This window comes from Balaenoptera ricei, chromosome 1 (assembly GCF_028023285.1).
Source record: "Balaenoptera ricei isolate mBalRic1 chromosome 1, mBalRic1.hap2, whole genome shotgun sequence".
Lineage (NCBI taxonomy): Eukaryota > Metazoa > Chordata > Mammalia > Artiodactyla > Balaenopteridae > Balaenoptera > Balaenoptera ricei.
Genome location: NC_082639.1, coordinates 192,354,342 through 192,376,038, shown reverse-complemented (window position 1 = coordinate 192,376,038; position 21,697 = coordinate 192,354,342). Strand labels below are relative to the sequence as shown.

The 21,697-nt window shown below is 60.3% G+C and overlaps 1 protein-coding gene across 1 annotated transcript; it reads left to right on the top strand.

Annotated features, from left to right (window-relative positions):
* Window positions 1-656: 656 nt before the first annotated feature.
* Window positions 657-21,585, top strand: CSRP1 (cysteine and glycine rich protein 1). Its single transcript, XM_059943299.1, has 6 exons — window positions 657-914; window positions 10,913-11,025; window positions 16,960-17,128; window positions 17,925-18,054; window positions 19,991-20,084; window positions 20,547-21,585. The coding sequence occupies exons 2-6, from the start codon at window positions 10,914-10,916 to the stop codon at window positions 20,621-20,623; spliced, it is 582 nt and encodes a 193-aa protein (XP_059799282.1). The 5' UTR covers window positions 657-914; window position 10,913; the 3' UTR covers window positions 20,624-21,585.
* Window positions 21,586-21,697: the final 112 nt, after the last annotated feature.

The window sequence follows — 21,697 nt, the reverse complement described above, 5'->3', positions numbered from 1 at the left end:
ACCTGCGTCCAGGAAAGAGGTGCGAGCCTCTCTGCCCTCTGAGACGCCGGCAGCGGGCTTGCGGGAAGGGCTGGGAGGTGGCGAGGGCAGCCCACCCACCCGCAGCTGCCCCTGGGCAGCTTGGCGAGGCCCAGATATAAGCCCCGCTGAAGTACCCACTCCTCAGAGCTGCTGTTTGGGGGTCGGAGGGGGGCTCCTTCTTTGGATAGCAGGGGAGATTGGGGAAAGTTGAGGGGACAGAGCTGTTTGGGGGGGTTACACTCGTTGAAGGGCACTGCTGAAGCCTTACTAGGCCTATACAATCTGTTCCCCCCGCCTCCCCCCCCCCCAAAAAAAACCCACTTCCTTCTGGATTATACCCCCTTCACAGATGCGGAACCTGAGGCTTATGGGCGGGGACCAGCTAGTACGCAGAAGGGGCGGGATCAGAGCTTGGCCTATCTTACCCCGGCGCCCCATGTGACACCCTGCCACCAGGACACCAAACGCGAGACCACCTCCCGTCCCCCCACACTTTCTCTTGTGGCACAAGTTTATCAGGAGTCTTATCTCTTGGATCATGTGTCTCCACCCTCGTATTAGGCTGCCGGGAACCTCTGAGAAGTTCCGGGCACGTGTGAGCCGCTGCTTCCTCCGCGGCGGGGCGCACCGGGGGTCCCCAGGGCGCAGCCGGGACGCCTCCGGCCTGGGGGCCGCGCTGCGGGACTGCGCCGTGACATCAGCGCCGGTGCGGTGACATCGGCGCCGGTGTGGTGCAGTGTGCAAAGCCCACTGGTTGGCGTGGCCCGGACACGCCCTCCCCGAGCGGAACAAAACGCCGCGCGGGCCGGGCGCGCCCAGCCCCGCTTCCAGAGCGCTGCCCTGCCGCTCGCCCGCCCGCCGTCCGCCAACGCCGAGTGCCCAGCCGCCGCCAGGTGAGTGCGCCCCGGCCCCGCCGCGCGCAGGGCGCCCCCGGCCTTCCGGCCCCGCCGCCGCCCGGGAAGCTGCGAGGAGGGTCGCAAGGAAAAGGGGCGGCCGGGGCCGGCGCGGGCCGCGGAGGGGGGAGAAGTGGCGGCGGTTGGTTCTCTTTCCAGGAGGCGCGGGACTCCTCCCCGCCCCGGGCTCCCGGGACACAAAGGGCCCCCACGTGCCCCTGACCCGGGACGGCCAGTCTCCCCACCACCTGCACGTCCCGCGGCGGAACAATCGGCGATTCTGCGCGCGCACTGAGCTCATTGTACAGCGGGGGATGAGGGCGGCCGTGCCACCCCCCGCCTGCCCCCTGGACAGCGTGCCGCGGGCAGGGTGGGGGAACATCCAGGTTCAGGGCCCGCCTGTGCCCCGAGCTGTGCCCCGAGCCCAGGTGTGAGTTTCACCTTTAGGAAAGGACCAGATGGCAGCCGTCCCCGGTCACCCCCCACCACGTTCACACCCCCCCCTCGCCCCTTGTCTTGGCGCTGCGTGGGGACCATCACCCCAGCCTGAAGGAAGCCGCAGTGTTTGGTGGCCTCAGTCCCTGAAGGCCGGGGAGCAGGACGGGGCTGCTACCGGCACACTTGAAGCAAGCTGCAGTATGTTACCCAGCAAGCCGCCTCGAGGCAGGCGTTGTATCTGCTCTCACAGGCCGCAGAATATTCTGCAAACGCCTGTCCCATTTGTTGTGCTCTGATCAAGACCTGGGTCTAGGCGGGAGGGTGCACGGGCTCAGGCCTTCCCTGGAGGCCTGGGCTCTGGCCGCCACCCCTGCTCCGGGGCGTGGATGCGTGGGCAGCCCCCCCCAGCTGAGGGGCTTCACCTGGTCATCCTGTCCCAGTGGCTCCGGCCGGTCCAGCGCGCTCTCGTGGAAAGTGTGGCCCTGACTGACCCTGAGTACTCAGCCGACCGTGGACAGGGGACTTCGCTTCTCATGCTCAGCTTCTTTGGGGGGTGGTACGGGGAGGGCGTGACACAGGCCTGGGGCCCAGAGGGACCAGCTGCTGTCTTGTCCCTGGGCCTTGCCGCAGCCTTTCCCCTGCCCCCCCGCCCAGACGCCGAGGAGGCTGGAGGAGCTCAGAGTGCAGGCTGGGGGTTTCTCCCGGTGGGACCTGGGGACGGGGTGTTGTGCCCCTGCCGCTGCTCACTTTCAGCCTCCTGATGCTCAAGGTGAGCTCGGGCTCTTTCCAGAGAGACCGCCTTGTGGCTGGATCCAGCCCTGTACTGCCCACAGCCTCCCAGGGAATGGCCCAGTCCCGCGGGGAGGAAATCCGGGGGGGGGGGGGACAGGCACGCGAGGAAGGAAGTTTATCCTGCAGAGCGTGGGCCAGGGAGGGGGAGGGGCAGCACTACCGCTATGGAGGGTCTGGGGGGTGAGGGACGCAGAGGAGAAACTGAAGAGCCGGCCCACCACCTCTGCTGCGGGGCTGCTAATAAAACGGGAAGCACAGCAGGGCCACGGCCTTTGCCTCTGGGCCGTCCCAGCACCTGCCTTCCCAGCCCAGGTGTTTTCTTTTCTCAAGGCAAACGTTTGCCTGCTGGTGAGCTGGTGAGTCCTCCCTGGCCGGGAGTGTAGTGTTGGCACTTGGTTGGCGAGCGGTAAATATTTGGTGAATGAAGGGGGTAGGAGTGGGCGGCTTGCTGAGCTGCCCTACCGGCCGTGTGTGAAGCTTGCAGACGGGGTGCTCTGGTGCTCGCCGGCGCTCCTGTGAGTGGGCTTGAGGCCCAGGTCAGGGAGGAGAGGGATGGCTTCTATTTACTCTGGGTCTCCTGGTGGGAAGGCAAACTGGGAAGGCTTTTTTGAGAGGCTGCTGGAATTTAGATATTTCTGTAAGCTGGCTTATTGTGAAAAGTTGGCTGGAAGAGGACAGAGGAATCCTGCATTAAACATTCTGAGGCGCTGGTGAGAATAAAGGTTCACCAGTTGCCACCACTCGGGCGTTCTGGCAAATAAGAACTGGAGAACAAGCGTCAGAGCTGGCCCTTCCCGGAGAGGACAGTAGGCAGATGTCTGTGCTTGCTGGGCCCCAGGGACTGGCCTGCGTCCTCCACGTGTGTGTTATCTGGGACAGTCTGTGAGGTGGGGACGGACGCTCCCCATTTTACAGACGAAGAAACTGAGGCTCAGAGGTGATGAGTAACTTGCTGGGGGTTGCAGCTGCCATTCAGACACAGGCAGACTCCTTGCACACCCCCGCCCAGTCATTCGCGTTACAAAGAGCTTTATGGCGGCTCATAAACTACTTAAGGAAGATGTGGCTTCGCCGTGTGAACGTGGATGGAGTCTCGTTAGAACTCACAACCTCTCGGTCTTCCCTCTGCCGCATGGATGGGGAGGAGGAGGGGGCCGTTCTGGAAGTCGGGGCCTGGGTCCCAGATGATACGCTTTCACCAGGTCTGATGCGTGTTTGAATTTTGGTGCCAGGTTTGCAGGAAAGAAAGGAAGCCTGGGAAAGAGCCTGCTTCAGGAAAAGACACACACACACACACACACACACACACACACACACACACACAGTGGAGCTGGGGGTGAGGTCGGGGAACTGCTGGGTACCTGCAGGAGCAGCTCTGCTGCGGTTTCCAGTGGGCAGGAATTTCTGTGGTGGTGATGGGGCCGCACTACGCAGCTACCCAGGAATTTGTCTGACGTCAGCACTGAGTGATTCCCATGTATGGTAAGGAGTGTAAACACCGAGGCAGCTAGCATTTCCACCTCTTCCCAGGGGCCGGAGGCACTGCCTGATTCCTGCAGCGACAGTGGATCACAGGCTCGGCCCCCGCCCGACCCACCAACCCGGCGAGCACACCCCCTCTGCAGTGCTCCCGGCTGTCTTTATACAGGAGCCGCGGGGGCGGGGGCTTCCCGAGACGTCAGCTGCAAACAGCCTGTTTTATAAGGTCTAAGGGCTCATGGGTTTTGTTTTTGCTTTTTAAAAATTAATCCAGGAAAATCGTTCAGACCTTTCCAGCACGGGTAACCAATTGTTACTAAGGTGACATGGTTCCAGACACAAGCAAAGACAGTTATCTGTTGGTTAGTCTGTGAGATCTTGTTATGATATAGGACTTCCTGTGACAGTTTGGAAATACTTAAAATGAATTCTAGACCCCCATTTGTACCTTGGTTGACCTTTGGACTTCTGAACCCCGGGGGTGGAACGCTCTGTTATACGAGGCGCTGGGGGCAGGCACCACCCCAGCCCACTGCCCCACAAGGGCCTCGGGGCCTGGACTTGAAAAGACAGAACTCAGGGAGGGAGAGAGGGAGCCAGGGTGACAGTTGAGTTTTGGGAACCGTGGGGTCTGGAGGGATCGCGGCGCAGCGGTGCCGGCCGGCTTCTCCCAGAGGCTGAGTCACGTGCAGGGTTCCCAAGAAATCCCGTGAAGCTGAGGCCGGGCTTGTACCGCATGTTGGCCCTTCGTCCCCCCAGCAGTGACCATTCCTTTCAAGGCAGGACTGTTTGCCGGGCTCTCAGGTGGCACCTCTAAGACCTGGGCTCTGAACCCTGAGCGGCGGGGTGCCCCCGACCCCCGCCTTGGCTGCCCTCCTGACGTGGGTGCGGGGAGGAAGGGGCTGAGCAGCGAGCTGGAAAGGGTGACAGCTCCCCTGTGTACCTGGCTGGATACCACACGGCCAGGTGACTCTAAGTAGGCAGACACCTGATAGGTCTCTGCCAGACTGCGTGGGTGGGGACCTGAACTCTGTGCCCAGAAGTCACCCTTTGGCCCTGGGGAGCAAGAGGTTTTGGAACGGGAGAGGTGAGGGTTTTCCACTGGAGAAATAAAGACATGGCGTGGACTGTCAAGTCAAACCATTGATTTGAGGAGAGGAGGCCTTCCCTCAGACGCTGGCAGCCAGCGGTTAAGGGTTGAGCATCTCTGAGATGGTTTCTGAAACTTGAAACCTGACCACACTGGACCGTCACCTCAGCCCGACTTTCACAAGATGTGAGGTGAACGTGGGAGTGTTGCCCTGTGTCCGCTTCTCCCTCTGCTGCCCTGCGAGCCCCGTCTTGGGTCTCTGCTCTCAAGACAGAGGATCTGATGAGACAGCTGCACAAGAAGGAGGGGGCAGCAGACTGAGCCGGCCGCTCGTCGGAAGAGTTCAGTCCCGGGCTTCTAGCTTCCGACTGGCCCTGGATCCTGGCATTTCCGGTAAATAGCTTCCCAGGTATTTCCAGCCATTCAGCGGAAAATTGAAGCCTGGTTCTCTATCGAGATTGTCGACATGTGAAGTGGGACGAACCAGAACTCTCTGGAGGAACCCACTGCAAACACAGAGTGGCTGATGTGATCACAGGGACAGCAAAGCTTCTTGGTCACCCAGAGCAGAAGACAAAAGAGTTGATGTTAAGACAGGTCTCTGCTTGCATCTGGGGTGCCGGGGTGATTACACCCCAAGGAAGGGCAGGGCACTCGTCCCTAAGTCAGGGATTCCAGGTCCCTGTTTGACTTGCTACTTCTCAGGCCTTGCTCCTCCCAGACGTGGCCTGGCTGGGGAGGAGAACGGACATCTGGCCCTCGTCTGGGCCCGTCCTGCGGGTGGTCATCAGGAGTGAGCCCTTACAGCACACCAGGCCCTGGGCCATCGCTTTATAATTTCTTTCCTGATCCTCAGAACAACAACTTAAGGAGTCAGTGGATGGTCCGATTTAGAGACAACCACATCAAAGCTCAGACAGGAAAGTAACTTGATCGTTCAGCTGGGAAGGGATGAATCCAGGTCCCTTTTTCCTGACCTCTGAACTGAGCCGCCTGAACTCTGACCCAGAGAGCATCTCTCCTCCCCGTCGGCTGCAGGGCCTCTGTCCTCAGAACTGAGAAGGCAGCTGAGAAGGAGCCGGGCGTCCCTATAGGAACTCCAGAAGGTCTGAGAAACAGTTTCCTTTTAAGGCAGTGGGCCTCCTGTCCGCGGAGTCTGGCTGATGAAAAGACGGGGCTGGTGGGAAGGGGGGGCGGAGCAGGAGCCCCCCCGTCCCCGTGGGAAGGAGGCGGCCGGGGCTCCCCCAGCTGAGACTCCCCCCGCCCACCCGTAGATCCCTTGGAGGGGTCCTCACGTGGGCGGGGGGGGGGGAACCTGTCCACGGGGCTGCGCGGGACCTCCTGGCAGTGGACACGGTCACCGCGCTTCTCCCCAAGGCGCCGGGCCCTGTCCCTTCTCTGGGCTCCCGAAGGGGACCCCCCATCAAGTGGCCTGGCTGAGGAGTGGCCCAGCCGGGAGGCGCCCCAGGCAGATTTCGCCCATCCTGCCCTGCCCCTGGTTCCCTGGGCCCTGCTGGATGTGGGCCCCTGACCCGGAGCCAGGGAGAACAAGGACGGCCTGTTGGATATGTGGGTCTCCACGAGGGAGAAGGGCTTTTGTGTCGGGAGCAAAACACCGCTGGCAGCAGCTCCGCCCCACGGGGTAGGGGACGCCTCCTCCCTTAGGGGCGTCCTCGGGGCTGGAGGGCGTCCCCTGTGGGTTCAGGGGGTGGGAAGCAAGGTGAGGAAGGAGCCCGGGCGTCCCAGACGCCCCCCGAGTGCAGCCCCCTGAATACGATGGCACCAGCACAGTGATTGGGTGGCTGGAGCTGGCTGGATCCCAGTTCTGCTTCCTACAGCCTGGTGACCACAGGGGGGGTGGCCTGGCCTCCCCAGCCCTGTGTCTTCACCTGTGTCACGGGCGTGTCCCCAGCCCCAGGTCGCCAGGAGAAGTGGATGGTGTTTGCAGACTGCCGGGCACACAGTAGGTCAGCAGACTCAGGCTAGGCTGTCTGCCGGGTGCCGCGGGCAGGGGTTTGGGGGTCGCGTCCAGTCACCTCGTCAGAGAAGCCGCGTGGCTCCGTGTGAACCAGAACCTCTCCCAGGGCTCCCCCCTCGGTGGCCGTCCCTGCACCGCCCCGCAGGGACTGGAGTCGCCAGGTGGCTCAGGGGTCTGGGCTCTGCCCTGAGCCCCTCCCTGGGGTCACTCGGTGGAGCGGTGGATGCCGGATTAGAAGGGGGCTCTGCAGCGAGGGCGGGGGGCAGGGAGGTGGCTGATGGTTAGGCAGCCGGTACCGACTTTGCTCCTCCCACCCGACTGTCCTTCATGGTTGGCAGCGCCCAGCTGTGGCTCAGCAGGGCAGAGGGGCGACAGGAATGGCGGGGCCTCAGAGGCTGGGGATGGGGCTGGCCCTGGGGCTCCGGGAGCTCGGGCCTCGAGGGTTATTTGAGGAGGCAGAGCAGGGCCGCGTGCAGTTAGAGAAGTCCTGTCCTCTGGGGGTGTGGGGTGTGCGGAAGCCTCACGAGCCGTGGACGGCCCGGAGCCCGGGAGGGGAAGGCCCGCCCTGTGCAGGTCGACGGCCCGTCCAGACCCGCGTGGGTGAGGACGGTGGGCGTCCGCCCCGTCCAGCCTCCCGCATCCCAACGCACAGGCTTCGACTGAGGGCTTCCACATGCCTGGCCCCGGGCTGGGGCAATTAAGTCACCAACCCTGAGGATGTGTGAGGGGCGGTATAGCAGGAGACGGAGCTGGGAAGGTACTCTGGGGAGGCTCTCAGGGTGAGGAGTGAGCGTCCCCTTCTGTGCCAAGAAGGTCTGCGGAGGGGGGGGGGGGAGCAGGGGGGGCTGGGGGGGGGATTCCAGAAGCAGGGTGGCCGGAATTGTCCTCTCTGGGGATGCATTCAGGTGTAGGGTAACTGGCTTAAACAGCAGGGGAGCGTCTTAGTTTGTTTAACTGGAGAATCTGGAGACTGGTCAGCATGACGTCTGGCCTTGTCCTGTGGCTCAGCGATGTCAGGGCAGCTCCCTTGCTACTTTTCTCAGCTCTGCCTTCCCTGCTGTCAGCTTCATCCTGGGACGGCTGGTCCCCCTTGGAACCACAACCCCGGAGCCCATGGCTCCCCCTCCTCACTCAGGGGAGGGGGGCTTGCTTCCAGGACGTTCTCTCTGAAGATCAGGATGTTTTCTTCTCCAGAGCCCCCGGAACTCCCTTCTGTCTCCTTGGCCTGAAATGCATAGCTGGCCCATCCGCAAGCTGGTAACCTGGGCTGGTCAGCTTAGGTCCAGGCCATGTGCCCTGGCTGAAAATCAGGATGGTTCCCAAGGAGAAGGGGACTGGAGCGTGGTGCCCCCTCTGAGGGGGTCGTGGGCCAGCTGAGTGAAGGTGAGTGGGAAGAGGCCTGGAGAGGCAGGGATGTCAGGGTTTGGGGTGAGCAGGTAAAGGGGGCACAGAGCAGGTGCAGCCGCGAGAGGAGGACAATCTCCCCGTTCTAGGGTTTGGGATAAGATTCCTCAGTGCTGGAGAGAATGGTTGGGGTTCCAGCAGCAAAAAATGGACAAGTCAGGAAAAAGAACAAGTTACAGAGAAAAGGTAATGAGTTCAGGTGGCTCGTGTTGAAATCGAGGTGCTCATGGACCATCCAGGTGGAGGTGCTCCCGTGGAACCGGGTGTATGAACCTGGGCTCAGGGCAGAGGTCAAGGTCAGCGATGAATGGAAGTCCTTGGCAGGGGTGACCTCAGGTGCAGTGGGACCAAAGGAGACTGGGGGGAGAGAGGAACCAGGGTGGGACCAGAGGAACCCCAGCTTTCAGGATACGGGAGGACAGAGCAGAGGCAGTGAAGAGTGACTGACTAGTCCACTCCGACAAAGCCTTGCTGGAGATTCCCACGGTCTCGATAGTATTCCAGCCTGGGTCCTCGGGAACTGGTGTCACCAACACCCCTTCCCCACGTGGGGCCTGCTCTCATCCCGCACATACCCACTGAGCATTGTGAGGGCCTCGGGCTCTGCAGAGATGGAGGGCATGGCCCAGCTGTGGCTCTCACTATTAGGGGAGCCGCTTTATTGAACACCTGTATGAACACCTGTGTGCAGGGAACTTGGTAGTGAACCTCGACTGGAGCTTCTTCTTGAGCGGAGACCTGTGTCCACTGTCCGGGGGGGAAGAAATTTTCCTCCACCCTTCTAGCTTCTTCTGACTGGAAAAAAATTAAATTGACACGAGACAGATGAACAGGAGAAAATCAAAGTTCAAGAACATGTCTACATGGGAGAGACCCAGAAAAACTGAGTAACTCCCCAAAGTGGCTGAAACCCTCACCTTAAATACCATCTTCAGCTAAAGACAAAAGAGGAAGTTGGAGGTAGTGGTTTGGGACATCAAAGGGGAGGAAGGCAATTTACATGGAGATGGAAAAGCAAATGCTTGGTGAGCGAGTGTTTGCTGAGCCGGCAGACACAATGGGACAGAGAGGACTCTGGTCTCCAGGCCCTGCCGACCCTCCCACCACACCCAGCAGGCCCGTGTTCTTTGCAGAGATCTCTGGCGATAGCTCTGTTTGGGGAACAGGCCCTCTATCGAAATTCTTTTAGGCAGTTGGGGGAAGGTCAAAGTTTCTTCCCGAGTCTCTTGGGCCTTGATTGTTTTCAGCTTGAAATAATCTGCAGGACAGAGAGATGTTTCGGGATGGCAAGTTTTGTCCCTACACCGCGTCAGATGGGAAGCTCCGGGCAGTGGAGACCACGTCCCCTCTGCCCTAGACCCCGACTCTTTAGCTGCCGGCACATCCCTGGTACCAAGAGGGTGGGCTCTGGATGCCCCATCCCTGCGTTTGGTGTTTCCATGACGCACATCCCGGGGGGTTTGCCTCTCACCTGCCCACCCTCCATTTCCGAGCACCCTGAGCCCTACTCACCCCATCACCCATCTCGTACCCGCAGTCGCCGGCGCCCCCCATAAAGCCCCCCACCCCCACCCCGTGCACTTCTGTCCAAAGAGCGGGAAGGGTCACCGTCCCCCCGCAGCCAGCCATCTGTTGAGAGTGGTTGAGATGGGCCTTCCCTGATCTCGGGCACTGCGGGCATCTGTGTCTGTGCCACTCGGGCTCTGACCTGCAGTGTCGCCTCCCCTGTGCCTTGGATTCTTGCACTAATAATGGTCACCGCACACTCAGCATGTGCCAGGCGCTGAGCCGCGCCTTTGACACGCCGTGACTCACTGAATCCCTGGAAATGATCTACGAAGTAGCTTTTGCTTTTATCCCCGTTTTACAGATGTGGAAATCAAGGTTTAGAAAGACCAGCTACCTTGTTCAAGGTACACACAGCCAGTGAGTGGCAGGGTCAGGACTGGACCAAACCCATCTGGCATCAGGACCCCAGCTCAGAACCAATACCTAGAGCATCTCAATGCTGTCCCAGGCCGCCTCCTTCGGACTCACCTGGGCGCTTGTTAAAAATTCACGTTCTTGTACCTCATCCTCAGAGGTCATGATTCATCAGGTCAGAGTTGGTGCTGGAAAATCTGATTTTGCAAAAGCCCCCCACCTCCCCCCATTCTAATGGTGTGCCTGCCTCCTGCTTTAAAAAAGAGTGGTTTTTTTGGTGAGCTATATCTTATATACAAAAGAGCGTATAAAACCTACATGTGTAGTTCAAAGGATAATTACAAAGGGAGCCTCTGTGTGATGACCACACATGGCTGGTGGCTTAGCAGCCCCCTTGGTGGCCCCCTTTTTCTCTCTTTGAGGTAACAAATCTAAGACAGTAGTTTGTGATACTCATTCCCTTGCTTTTCTTTATAACTCTCCCACCCATGGGTCCCTCCCTTGACGATAGAATTTTGCCTGCTTGCGGGCCTGACACAGATAATTTGTGTTTTATGAGTTCTAGCTTATCTGCTTCTTTTGCTCCAAATTCATCTTTGTGAGATTCATCCGTGTGGACGCATGTAGCAGATGGTTTGTCGTTACTGCTGTTATGGCCTGTATCTTGTGCTTGTGTGTATCCTTTAGAATGATGGGCACGGGGCTGAAAACACAGTGGTTGCTCAGCGATCACCTGTGGGCTCTGGGGTGGGAAGCCCCCAAGTTGCCATTCAAGGAAGGCTCTGCCCCCCCCCCAGCTCCCCCCTCGGCCTCTGTCCCTGGCTGTTCTGTTGTGGGCCATCTGTGTCTCCATCTCCCCGGGGAATTAATTCCCGTTTCCGCGTCCACTTTCAGAATGCCGAACTGGGGAGGAGGTAAGAAGTGTGGGGTGTGCCAGAAGACGGTGTACTTCGCTGAAGAGGTTCAGTGCGAAGGCAGCAGCTTCCACAAATCCTGCTTCCTGTGCAGTGAGTACGCACCCCTCCCAGGCCCTGCTGTTGCCATGGGGACCGGATGGGCCTGTCGACACCCTTGGGAACTGACCCCACGGGAGGTAAACAGCTTGACATTTGGCTGGCACGCAGCTGAGCAGGGAAGCACTTCAGGGCCTCTTTGTTCCTCAGAAGCTGTTTTCTGAGGGGAGGGGGTGGCGGAGGCACAGGGGCTGAGCGCCAGGCAGGAAAGACTCAGGTCGGGAAAACTTTCCACCCACTCTCTCTTCTTTCTCTCCCTGCCACGATCCTGGCATTTAAGAGGAAGACACCTTTAGCCCAAAGTTTCATCAGTCTTTGGACCCAGATTACCCCTTGTTAAATGGCAACAGAAATCACAGATGCAGAGGACAAACTAGTGGGGAGGGGGAGGGCAAGATAGGGGAAGGGAATTAAGAAGTCCAAACTACGATGTATAAAATAAATAAGCTACAAGGATATATTATACAGCACAGGGAATATAGCCAGTATTTTATAACAGCTATAAGCGCATAACTTTAAAAGTGGTGAATCACTATGTTGTACGCTTGAAACTTATCTAATACTGTACATCAGCTATATTTCAATTAAAAAAACATTTTTTCAAGGCAGCAGCCTCACGGGAAGCTGCGTCTAGGGAGGAGCTGGGCTCTCCCTCCCCTGCGCCTGCAGCCCGAGGCCTTTCCCCTCACTGCCCATCCCCGCCTGACAGTCTGGGGTAAGAGGGGGATGAGCAGGAGGTTCCTGGACGTCGTCCCGACAGGCGGACCCAGACCTGCTGCGATCACAGCCTGGATGAACAGGAAGTGGGGCAGCGGCCGCCATCCAGCCGGGAGCTGTCGGGGGGTCCGGGGGAGGCAGAGGCCGCGGTGCTGCACTGGCCACGGCCCCGGCCGGGCAGCCTTTCGGAGCTCCCGGCCCAGGAAGTGGCGGACGGAGGGAGCCTCCCCGTTTTCCGGAGTGCCGGGGCTCGTTGCGACAGAGCCGAGGTTCCGGGTTAGGAGAAGAGGTGACCTGCGTTCTCCTTGAGCCCAGGCAGAGGGGGAGGCAGGGACTGTGTGGGGTTAAGCTCTGGGTTTCAGAACCAGTTGGTCAGGGTTTGGATGTGAATTCTGTTTTTGTTCTCTGCGTGGTGATGGGCAGGTTACTCGGTTTCTCTCTGGTTGTGTTTCCTCAGCGTTATGGGGGGGATAACGGCACCTACCTCAGGGCGGCAGAGGGGTGGGGGGAGAGAATCAACAGGGAAGGGGCTCGGAAAACAAGCAAAGCAGGTGGAGCAGTTGTGAGTGTTCAGTAAATGATAGCAGCTCCCCGACACACACAGACACACACACACCACACACACCACACACACACACATACATACACACCACACATGCACACATACACACACATACACACACACCACACATACCACACACATACACACATGCTCACATACATACACACTACACATACACACACCACACATACACACACACCACACATACACACATGCTCACATACATACACACCACACATACACCACACATACACACACACACACATACACACACACCACACCACACACACACCACACCACACACACACATACACATACACCACACACATACATACACACATGCTCACATACCACATACACATCCCACACATACACACACACATACACACATGCTCACGTACACACACACATGCTCACATACATACACACACATACAACACACACACACCACCACCACACATACACAGACACATGCCACACACAGAACATATACACACACCACACACACACAACACATACACACACACACGCACACACACCACACACATACACACCATACACACACACACCACAACACATACACACACACCACACACATACACACCACACACACACACACCACAACACATACACACACACCACACACATACACACCACACACACACACACACCACAACACATACACACACACCACACACATAGACACCACACACACACACCCCACAACACATACACACACACCACACACATACACACCACACACATACACCACAACACATACACACACACCACACACACACACGCACACACACCCCACACATAAACACACACCACAACACATACACACACCACACACACACGCACACACCCCCCACACATACACACACATACACACACACACGGCCCTGGGGGATCCCCGGCAAGATGGTGTGGCTCGAGGACCCCTCAGCAGCGGCTGGCATCTCAGCCTGTCTGGGGCTCTGGGAGTCGGGCCCGTGCCCCCGGCTTCACACAAGCGGAGTCGGGAGAGCTTGGCTGCGTTGCTTTCAGGAGCTCGTGGTCCAGAGCAGGGTCCAGACAGGCCAAGGGCCACCTGCCCCCTGGATGAGCACCAGCGCCCACCTGCTGTGGGCGGAGCAGCCGGAAGCCCCGCCCCGTGCAGCCACAGCCTCCGGCCGCTGAGACTGACCGAGGGCTGCGGGCGGCCAGCAAGCTTGGGTGGGGCCCTTGGCGTCCAGCCCGGAGGAGGCCGCCCACAGCAGCGTCCTGTAATCAGCAGTTCACTGCACTCAGGACTTTTCGAGCTGTTTATTTTTTTCAGAGGGAATAAGAGGGTTTGGCTGTGGCCAGGGAGAGGGTCCAGACTGCTGGCCCCAAGGACCCCTCTCTGCCCTCAAATGTTGCTTTAATCACAGACTGAAACGGGCCAGCTGGGCGGGGAGGCCTGCAGGCCTGCCTGTGGAGGAGTGGCTGCTGGCCAGGAGGTCCAGGGAAGCCAGGAATGCGGGGTGGGGGGCGGTACAGGAAGGAACAGGCAGGCCCGGGGCAGGGGTGGGGTGCAGAGGACCAGAAACAGTTGTGGGAGGTCAGGCCGGGGAGCAGGGCGGGGAGGGCTGCTGTAGGACTACTAGCAGCTGTAGGTCAGCCTCCTGTGTCTCTGGGGTCTCCGGCTGCGGCGGAGTTCCTGGGCACCGGAGCTAGAGGATGTCCCCTGTCTGAGCATCTTCACGACCTGCTGATTCTCGGGGCCTAGAGCAGCACCGGGCACACAGGTGTGTTTACGAGTGGAAGGAGGGTCACTTCTCTTTCAGTGACGTGGGCCTAAGTGTCCAGCTGGAATCAAGAATGCAGAATCACCCTCAGAATCAGGGGAACTTCACATCCAGAGGCAGAGAAAGGCCAGCAGGGTGTGGGCCTGGGTGGCATCAGGGACCTCAGCCCCTTGCTGGCCAGGCCTGGCTGAGTCCCCGAGAGAAGGTCCTCTGACCGTCCTGGTGCTTGCCTCTGGTTCCTACTCAGGTTGGCACCCACGATCCCTTTCCTGGGGCCTGGGCTACGCAGGACACTGCCCTAGACGGTCGGGGAGGGCAGCCTCCTCCCTGGGCTCGGCCTGCAGGGTACAGCCTGGTGGTGTGAGGAGGGGCCACCGGTCCCCATCCGCAGGCAAGAGGGCTCGGCTCTGCAGGGACCTGCCCCGAGGCTGCTGCTTCTCTGAGCGGTAACGGCTCCCACCTGGGGCAGGTCAGCCCTGTGGGCAAGCAGAGCAGGGCTGGCCTCTCCCCGAGGTGGCAGCTGCTGGAGCTGGGCTGCCCCCCAGGACCCGGAGCACCGGGGCGCTCTCAGAGCCCTGCGCGCCCCCAGCTCCAGCATCCCTCAGCCGCAGGCTGTGGTCCCACGCCCGGCCCGCCCGAAAGGGCTTCTGGGCTGGCAGGGAAGAATCAGGCCTGGAGGTCAGGCTGGGCTCCGGCCGGGCCCTGCTTCTGGCTGGTTCTATGAGCTGGAACTTTTTTGTGGGCCTTGGTTTTCCTTCCAGAAACAGAGAGCTACTCTCTGTCTTTGGGTGGGGTGAGGGGGCCCTGGCCTCTCACCTGGGGCTGCCTCTACCCTGTGGCATCTGGAGTACATTTTCCCAGCAAATGCACACAACCAACCCGTAATTAAGTTTTTCTGTTTGTTTGATTTTTGCTTAACATGGTTTGGTAGAAATTGATTTAGGCCTTCCTTCAAAATTCCCCTTAATGGAGTTTCGGGGGGAGCCTACAGGTGCCCAGACTGGACCGGGATGGAAGGCAGAAGCCAGGGCCTCTGGGAGAACAAGGCAGAGCGGAAGCCGGCAGTGAGGTCGGGGTGTCCCCCTATAGAAGCTGGGGCTCAGGCAGGGGGCCGTCTGGAGGGGTCAGTCGTAGATCCTGGAGTCTCCCCTGGGCTGAGCCCCTGGGTCTCCTGCTGGCAAGGTCGGTCTGAGGAGACCTCCCTTCCTCTCGCCGTTCTGTCTCACTTTCTGCCTCCCCTCTGGTCTTGGAATTTCCAGGTCCTCTTGGGTCTTACGGGAAGCAATTCCAGGCCAACTCCTGACTTCCCACCCAAGAAGGAATGTTGGAGCCCCACCCCCTGCTGTTCCCGCTCCCTCCATCCGGGAGCCAAGCCCTAGGGAGGCGGTGGGAAGGTCCATATTTGGGTCGCCTGAGTGCCGTAAGGACGTGGGGATCTCAGGGACGGGACCAGAGGGTCCTTATTTAGTCTGAAATCTCCAACCTGAGCCCTGGGGGCAGAGAGCCGGCCTTTAAAGGCAAGGGGATGGCTGGGAATTCCCTGGCCGTCTAGTGGTTAGGACTTGGAGCTTTCACTGCCAAGGGCTCAGGTTCAGTGCCTGGTCAGGGAACTAAGATCCCATAAACCACACAGCGGAGGAAAAAAAAAATCTGAAGGCAAGGGGATGGCAAGCTGACCAGAGCTGAGCGGAGCACCTCTTTGCAGGGAGGAGCGGCCGGCTCCTCCAGGGGTTCCCCCGGAATCCATCTTCAGAAGCACGGGTTTGAGGATGTGGTCCAGGTGGACACACTGAATCCCAAATCTGAGGACCTTCGTGGGACCCAATTAGAATCATAGGACAAGACCTAAAGAAGCAGGGGAAGTTGGGTCTCTTGAGAGAAGGACTTGGAGGTTGGAAGCCGATATTTGGAGGCCTGACCCCCCGCCTTGTGTTCCCACGGCACCAGCTCTGTATCACACTATAGGAGCAGCTGACGTTTATGATGACCTACTGTGCACAGGGTACTGTGCTAAGTACTCCCTGGGTGAGGGCTCATTTAATTCTCACAGCCACCTTTTGGGGGGAGGCTGTCATCCGCATCTACCAGTGGACACGTGGGCTGGGAAGGGGCAGGGAGAGAGATTGGGCTCTGGGCAGCTGACTCTACATGACCCTGGGCTCCGAACTGTTTTACTCTGGGTCACTGGGCACAGCCCTGCTCTGAGATCCACAGGAAGATACAGGCGGCCCGCAGGCTTTCCAGTTTATCCCATTCCAGTCTCTTAGCCTTGGAGTCAGGAAATTCTTCCCAGCATCTGACCTCAGTCCCTCCCGTGGCAAAGTGATTCTGAGATTAGAAATTGCAGATCTCGCTGTCGTGTTGAGCACAGCCTGTATCTCATTTCAAAGCCCGCCATGCCGGGCGCTTAATAAATATTGCCCTTGCCCTCTGGGAGCATCACTTCTCCTGCACCCCTGCCCCCAAGCCTGTAGGGGTGTCCCTTCTCGATCCCATCGCTGAAGGCAGGAAAGCCCTGCCCTTCTTCCTTCCTTTCTTTTTTTCCTCTTCTGTCGGGACACATGATCTCTCTGTCAAGGGCAGAGTGAAGGTCCAGCAGGCTTCCTGGGGCTTGGGGTCAGTCTAGGCTCTTGGCTACTGAACCCGGGGACTTCTGAGGGTGCAGAGGACCAAGGAAGGCCCACGCGGTTCCTGGTGTGGGGTGGCTCGGCCAGCATCCTTAGATACCCTCCTCTCTCCTCCCAGCTCCCTGGCCATCCTGACCCCTGTCACCAGGCTCCTGAAAGATTGGGATATTATGTGTGCAGAGTCCCAGAGAGCTTCGGCTCTCGGGATGCTTGCAGCGAACCAACTCCCCCTACCCTCTTCCCTCTGCAGTGGTCTGCAAGAAGAATCTGGACAGCACCACCGTGGCCGTGCACGGCGAGGAGATTTACTGCAAATCCTGCTATGGCAAGAAGTACGGGCCCAAGGGCTACGGCTACGGGCAGGGCGCGGGCACGCTAAGCATGGACAAGGGGGAGTCGCTCGGCATCAAGCACGAGGAGTGAGTACACCCCTCCCAGGTGTAGAAGCACCTACTGTGTGTCAGGCCAGTCAGAGAAGCGGGGGTCCAGCAGGGAATGAAACAGCCCAGGCTCTTGCCTATACGGCGGAGCCACAGCCCATATTTTCATGGCGTCAGAGCTGGGAGGGGCCCCAAGAATTGTTGGGTCCCGTCTCTTCTTTCCACAGATGAGAAAACCCAGCCAGTCTCAGTGACTTGCTGGGGGCCCCTACAGCCAGTGAGTGTCCGAGCCGGACCAGCTTGCACCCCTGCTCACAGGGGCGTCAGTTCCCTTCCCCGGAATCACGGGGTGTCACTAGGTCCCCAGCGCCCACTGACCACTGACCTGCTGTGAGTGGAGGTGCTGGCGGTCAGCCTGCCAGCTCCTTGGCCCTGGGGGGATGGACGGAAGTGACGGATGAGTTCCCACGTTTCGGCCAAGGTCAGTGCCCCAGTGGGGGTGATTGGTCAACAGATTTCTCCTGGAAAGACTCTCATAATCGGCAGGCCAAAGGAATGGGGAACAGAGGAGGGCAATTCCTAACAAACGAGGTGTTCTGTGACTCCAGTGTTTTAACTGGGGGGCTGAGCGAAGTCTGATGTGCCGGTGAGAGTAACATTGTGCCGGCCCTTGGTGTGTCCGTCTGTAAAGTGGGAGGTGACCCTACAGGCCCTGGCAGCCGCGGCCTTGTAACCGGCTAGGCCAGGTGGAGGCGGGGTGGTGCCCACACGGTGCCAGACCCCCGCCCGTACTGCTGCCTGCGCGTCATGTCACCGCTCGTCCTTCCCCACGCAGGGGCCCCAGCCACAGGCCCGCCACCAACCCCAATGCGGCCAAGTTTGCCCAGAAGATCGGCGGCTCTGAGCGGTGCCCACGGTGCAGCCAGGCCGTCTATGCCGCGGAGAAGGTGATTGGTGCTGGGAAGGTAAGGCGGCTGCTGGGCCAGCGGGGGGTGTGGGGACGCGGGCCGGCCAGGCCCCTTCCTGAAGCGTGGCTTCCAGAGCTCTGCGAGTGCGACCTTAGCTCTGCTCAGCCAGCCCGAGCCCTGGGCTGCAACTCCCTCCCTTCGTTTCAAAGCCCACCGTGAAGGGGGAAACTTTGTCCCCGGGCTCGCTTGTCCCCTGTGCCTTCCGGTCTCCAGGGGGCTGAATCCCTCCCGATCGAGCGTAACAGCCTCACTCCTGGTGGAGCTGATTATTAAGCGCCTACGGGCACTTCCTAGCGAGCTGCCAATCTATGGGTGTCTCTAGAATCAGGGGCCGCAGACCTCTCAGGGTGTGTGGACACAAGCCCTGAAAAGAATATGCAGACTTTTGTGAGATCCTGTCTCTCCCTGGGAAGACAGTCCATAGCATTTGTCAGATTTTCAAAAAGATTTGTGATCCAGAAATGTTAAGAACCACTGGAAAATCCACGTACATCCTGTTTCAGAGGATGTGGACTCAGAAACCCACCCATGTCCCCGCAGGGCAGAGCTTCCCAAGGTTCAGGCCTATCACAGCCTCCTGGGAGGCAATCTTTTCTAACTGCCTCGCCTGCCCTTACCCCCCAGTATTCCCATAGTAGCCGCCCAGGTCACCAAAGCACAGTGGGGTCCCCTCCCTCAGAGAGGCTGTGGGCAGGGGTCAGGGTTTGCAGCCTGGGACCAGCAGTCGGGGACCACTGAAGGGGCATATTCAGGATGGGTGCCCGGACGGGGTTTCTGGACCTTCACACGAGGCTTGGCCAGGCTCACACGGTCAGCTGTGCAGCCACGGGACCTGGAGACTGTCTGCAGCTTCTCTGGACCTGCGCCTTGGCCTCCGAGGCTTTTCAACCTTGAGGAGGGGCCGGGAGGGGGGTGGACGGGGAACTCACACGTAGGACAAGTCTAGACCCAGCACTGGTGCCTGCTGGGGGGCTGGGGGCGCTGGGGTCTGGAGCCTGCTCAGGGCCCCGGACTCCTTGGCCCCTCGAGCACCGGGCAGGAGGCAACATGCGCGGGTCTGGCTGTCAGGAAACCGGAGGGCGTGCAGTTTCCTCTCTCATCTCCACCCCAGGCACGGGCAGCCGTTCGAGGGAGTCTCTTTGCCCTTAAAAGGCCTTGTTTTGTCCCGTCTGCTGCTGCCGGCCTCTGGCTTCCCCGGGCCTGCAGAGCTGTCAGCCCGCTTGGCTGCGCTGCCCGAGCTGGCGGCTGATCGGCTTTGGCAGGCTCCCGCCAGGGGTGCAGACCCAGGCCACCTTCCCCGCGGAGGCTGTTGGCTGTGTTGCCTCTGAGCTCCTCGTAGAAGCACGAGGGGCTTCTGTGGCCCCCAGGGAACGAGGCTCCTTGGCCTTTCCCTGCGGGTTCAGCGCAGCTCGTGGACCCTCTCTCCTTCCAGTGGTGCTGGGCGCCTCCTCTGTGCCAGGCCCCTGCCCAGCTGCGCCACCCCCCCTGCCGCGGTGACGGCCTTTGGGCAAACCAGGCACCTGTTCTAGGATCCAGAGGCCTGGCGGATCATGAAAGCCTGCCCTGTGGCCAGGCTCCGTCTGTCTGGTCCTCACATCCGGCTGCAAGGGCGGCAGCGGTCTCCCCGTGAGGGGCGAGAAGGCCGTGCACCTGGCGGTGATGCCAGGACGGGTCCGAAGCCCTCGCCCACTCCAGTGGTCCCGGGCAGGATGGTCAGGATGAGGCTGGACCGGCCCTGACGGTGGGAGCTGGGGAGCAGCTGCCTTGGCGGTGGCCCCACCCCTTGCCTGCTGCCGCTGCCCACCCAGCGCTTTCTCCAGGAGGGGGGGTTGGGGTCCCTCCAGCGGCGGGGCTGGTCAGGCTTCACGAGTGCCTTCCTCACGTCTAGGGGAACGGCTGGGGGGCAGCACTAACTGCCTCCTTCCCTCCCCAGTCCTGGCATAAGTCCTGCTTCCGGTGCGCTAAGTGCGGCAAAGGCCTCGAGTCCACCACCCTGGCCGACAAGGATGGCGAGATTTACTGCAAAGGTGGGTGGTCCCTCCTGCACGTCTTCCCTTCCTGGAGGTCTGAGGGGCAGAGGGCCGAGCAGTTAGGCCCTTGCCAGATGCAGACCCACTCCGGGCCTCAGAGTCCGTTCCAGAGCGTCTAGTGAGACCCTTTCCTGTTAGAGCTGAGGAGGAGCCCAGGGGAGGAAGTGACTTGGCCAGAGTCACGGGCAGATCAGGGCAGGCTGGGGCAGAGCCTGGGCTCCAGGCTCCCGGCCCAGAGCTCTGACAGCAGATGACGCTTCCCCTGGGATTTCAGAGGCAGGGGAATGGCCACACCGTGGAGCCAAGAGCCTCCTCACCGTTGGAGTGGACGTGGAGGGGGCAGCGCTGGCGGGCTTCGCTGCTCCCGGGGCCCGGCCAGGCGCTGCGGTTGCGGGAGCTACGGTGGGAGGGCCGGGAGGTGTGGCCGGGGGCGTCCTCACCCCTCTGCTCTCTCTGCAGGATGCTATGCTAAAAACTTCGGGCCCAAGGGCTTCGGCTTTGGGCAGGGAGCTGGGGCTCTGGTCCACTCTGAGTGAGCCTGCCCGTCGCGTGCCCACGCCTGTGCTTCTCATCACCACCCCTTCCTGGCAGCCTCACGACCTCCAGGATTCGTCCTCCCTTCAGCCCTGCACGCGTTACTAAGGACTTGAACTGAGGTGTCTGGCTCCCTTTGCTTCGGGCGTCTGCCGGAGGCCTCACCCCTCCAGGGCGCTCCCTCCGCCTGGGACCTGCCGCCCATCACTAGCAGGAGGCCTTGGGGCTCTGGGTCTCCCCCTGGCCCTGCCCCACCCCGCAGACCCCTGTCCTCAGCCTCTTAGCTGCATGTCCGTCATCAGTGGAGCCCAGCGGGCGGGGAGCAGGACCGGGTGGGGTGGGAAAGGCTGTGCTTCTTTTCTGGTGTCCCTCAGAGCAGGCCTGGGGAGTCCCAGCTCGGGAGTTCCTGGGGGGCACGCAGGCAGGCGCACACCACAGGGGCCACCTGCCCCGCTCGGCCTGGTGCCTTTGAGACTGGGGGCAGGTGTCCCCCGACTCGGGCGGTGAGCAAGCCAGGCCTAAGGGCCCCAGAGTCAGGATGTGGTCTGGCCTCCCCAGGCTCGAGCTCCCTGTGGGACGGGGACCCTAATGAGACACTCCAACATCGCTGCACTGTCAGAGGCCCAAACCTGAGGGTGCGTAACTCTGCCCCCAGCCCTGGGTCCTGAGGCCGGGGCTCTGTCCTTAGCACTCCTGCCTGACCCTCAGATGTGGAGGGAGGTACACGCAGCCTGTCTTCACCTGGACACCCTTGCCCTGCCCCCAGCCTTCTCCAGCGATCTCTCTCTGGCCACACCACCCACCCCTTCCAGGCCCCCAGGTCCAGAGCAGCAGGAGGATGGGGAGGGGCCAGGCCCCGCTGCCCCCCAGGGACAGAGTGGGGCTGCCCTCTGGACCGTGGGCTGCAGCGCGGGCTGTACTCAAGCTGATTCCGCACCCAGTCAATAAAGCTGTCAGAACAGAACTCTGGTGCCCTGTCCTGCTCTGGACCCGAGTGGGGCTGGGAGGGGACTTGATGGGAGCAACCGAAAGTTAGCAGGAGGTCTGGTGGAAAGAAAGTGGCCGCTTCCTGCTGT

What these genes read in the sequence shown, in the direction of transcription:
- CSRP1 (XM_059943299.1), top strand. Translation starts at nt 10,914, where the DNA reads ATGCCGAACTGGGGAGGAGGTAAGAAGTGTGGGGTGTGCCAGAAGACG. An exon ending in CAAATCCTGCTTCCTGTGCA is followed by an intron (nt 11,026 to 16,959) that starts GTGAGTACGCAC and finishes TTCCCTCTGCAG; the next exon opens with TGGTCTGCAAGAAGAATCTG. An exon ending in AGGTGATTGGTGCTGGGAAG is followed by an intron (nt 18,055 to 19,990) that starts GTAAGGCGGCTG and finishes TTCCCTCCCCAG; the next exon opens with TCCTGGCATAAGTCCTGCTT.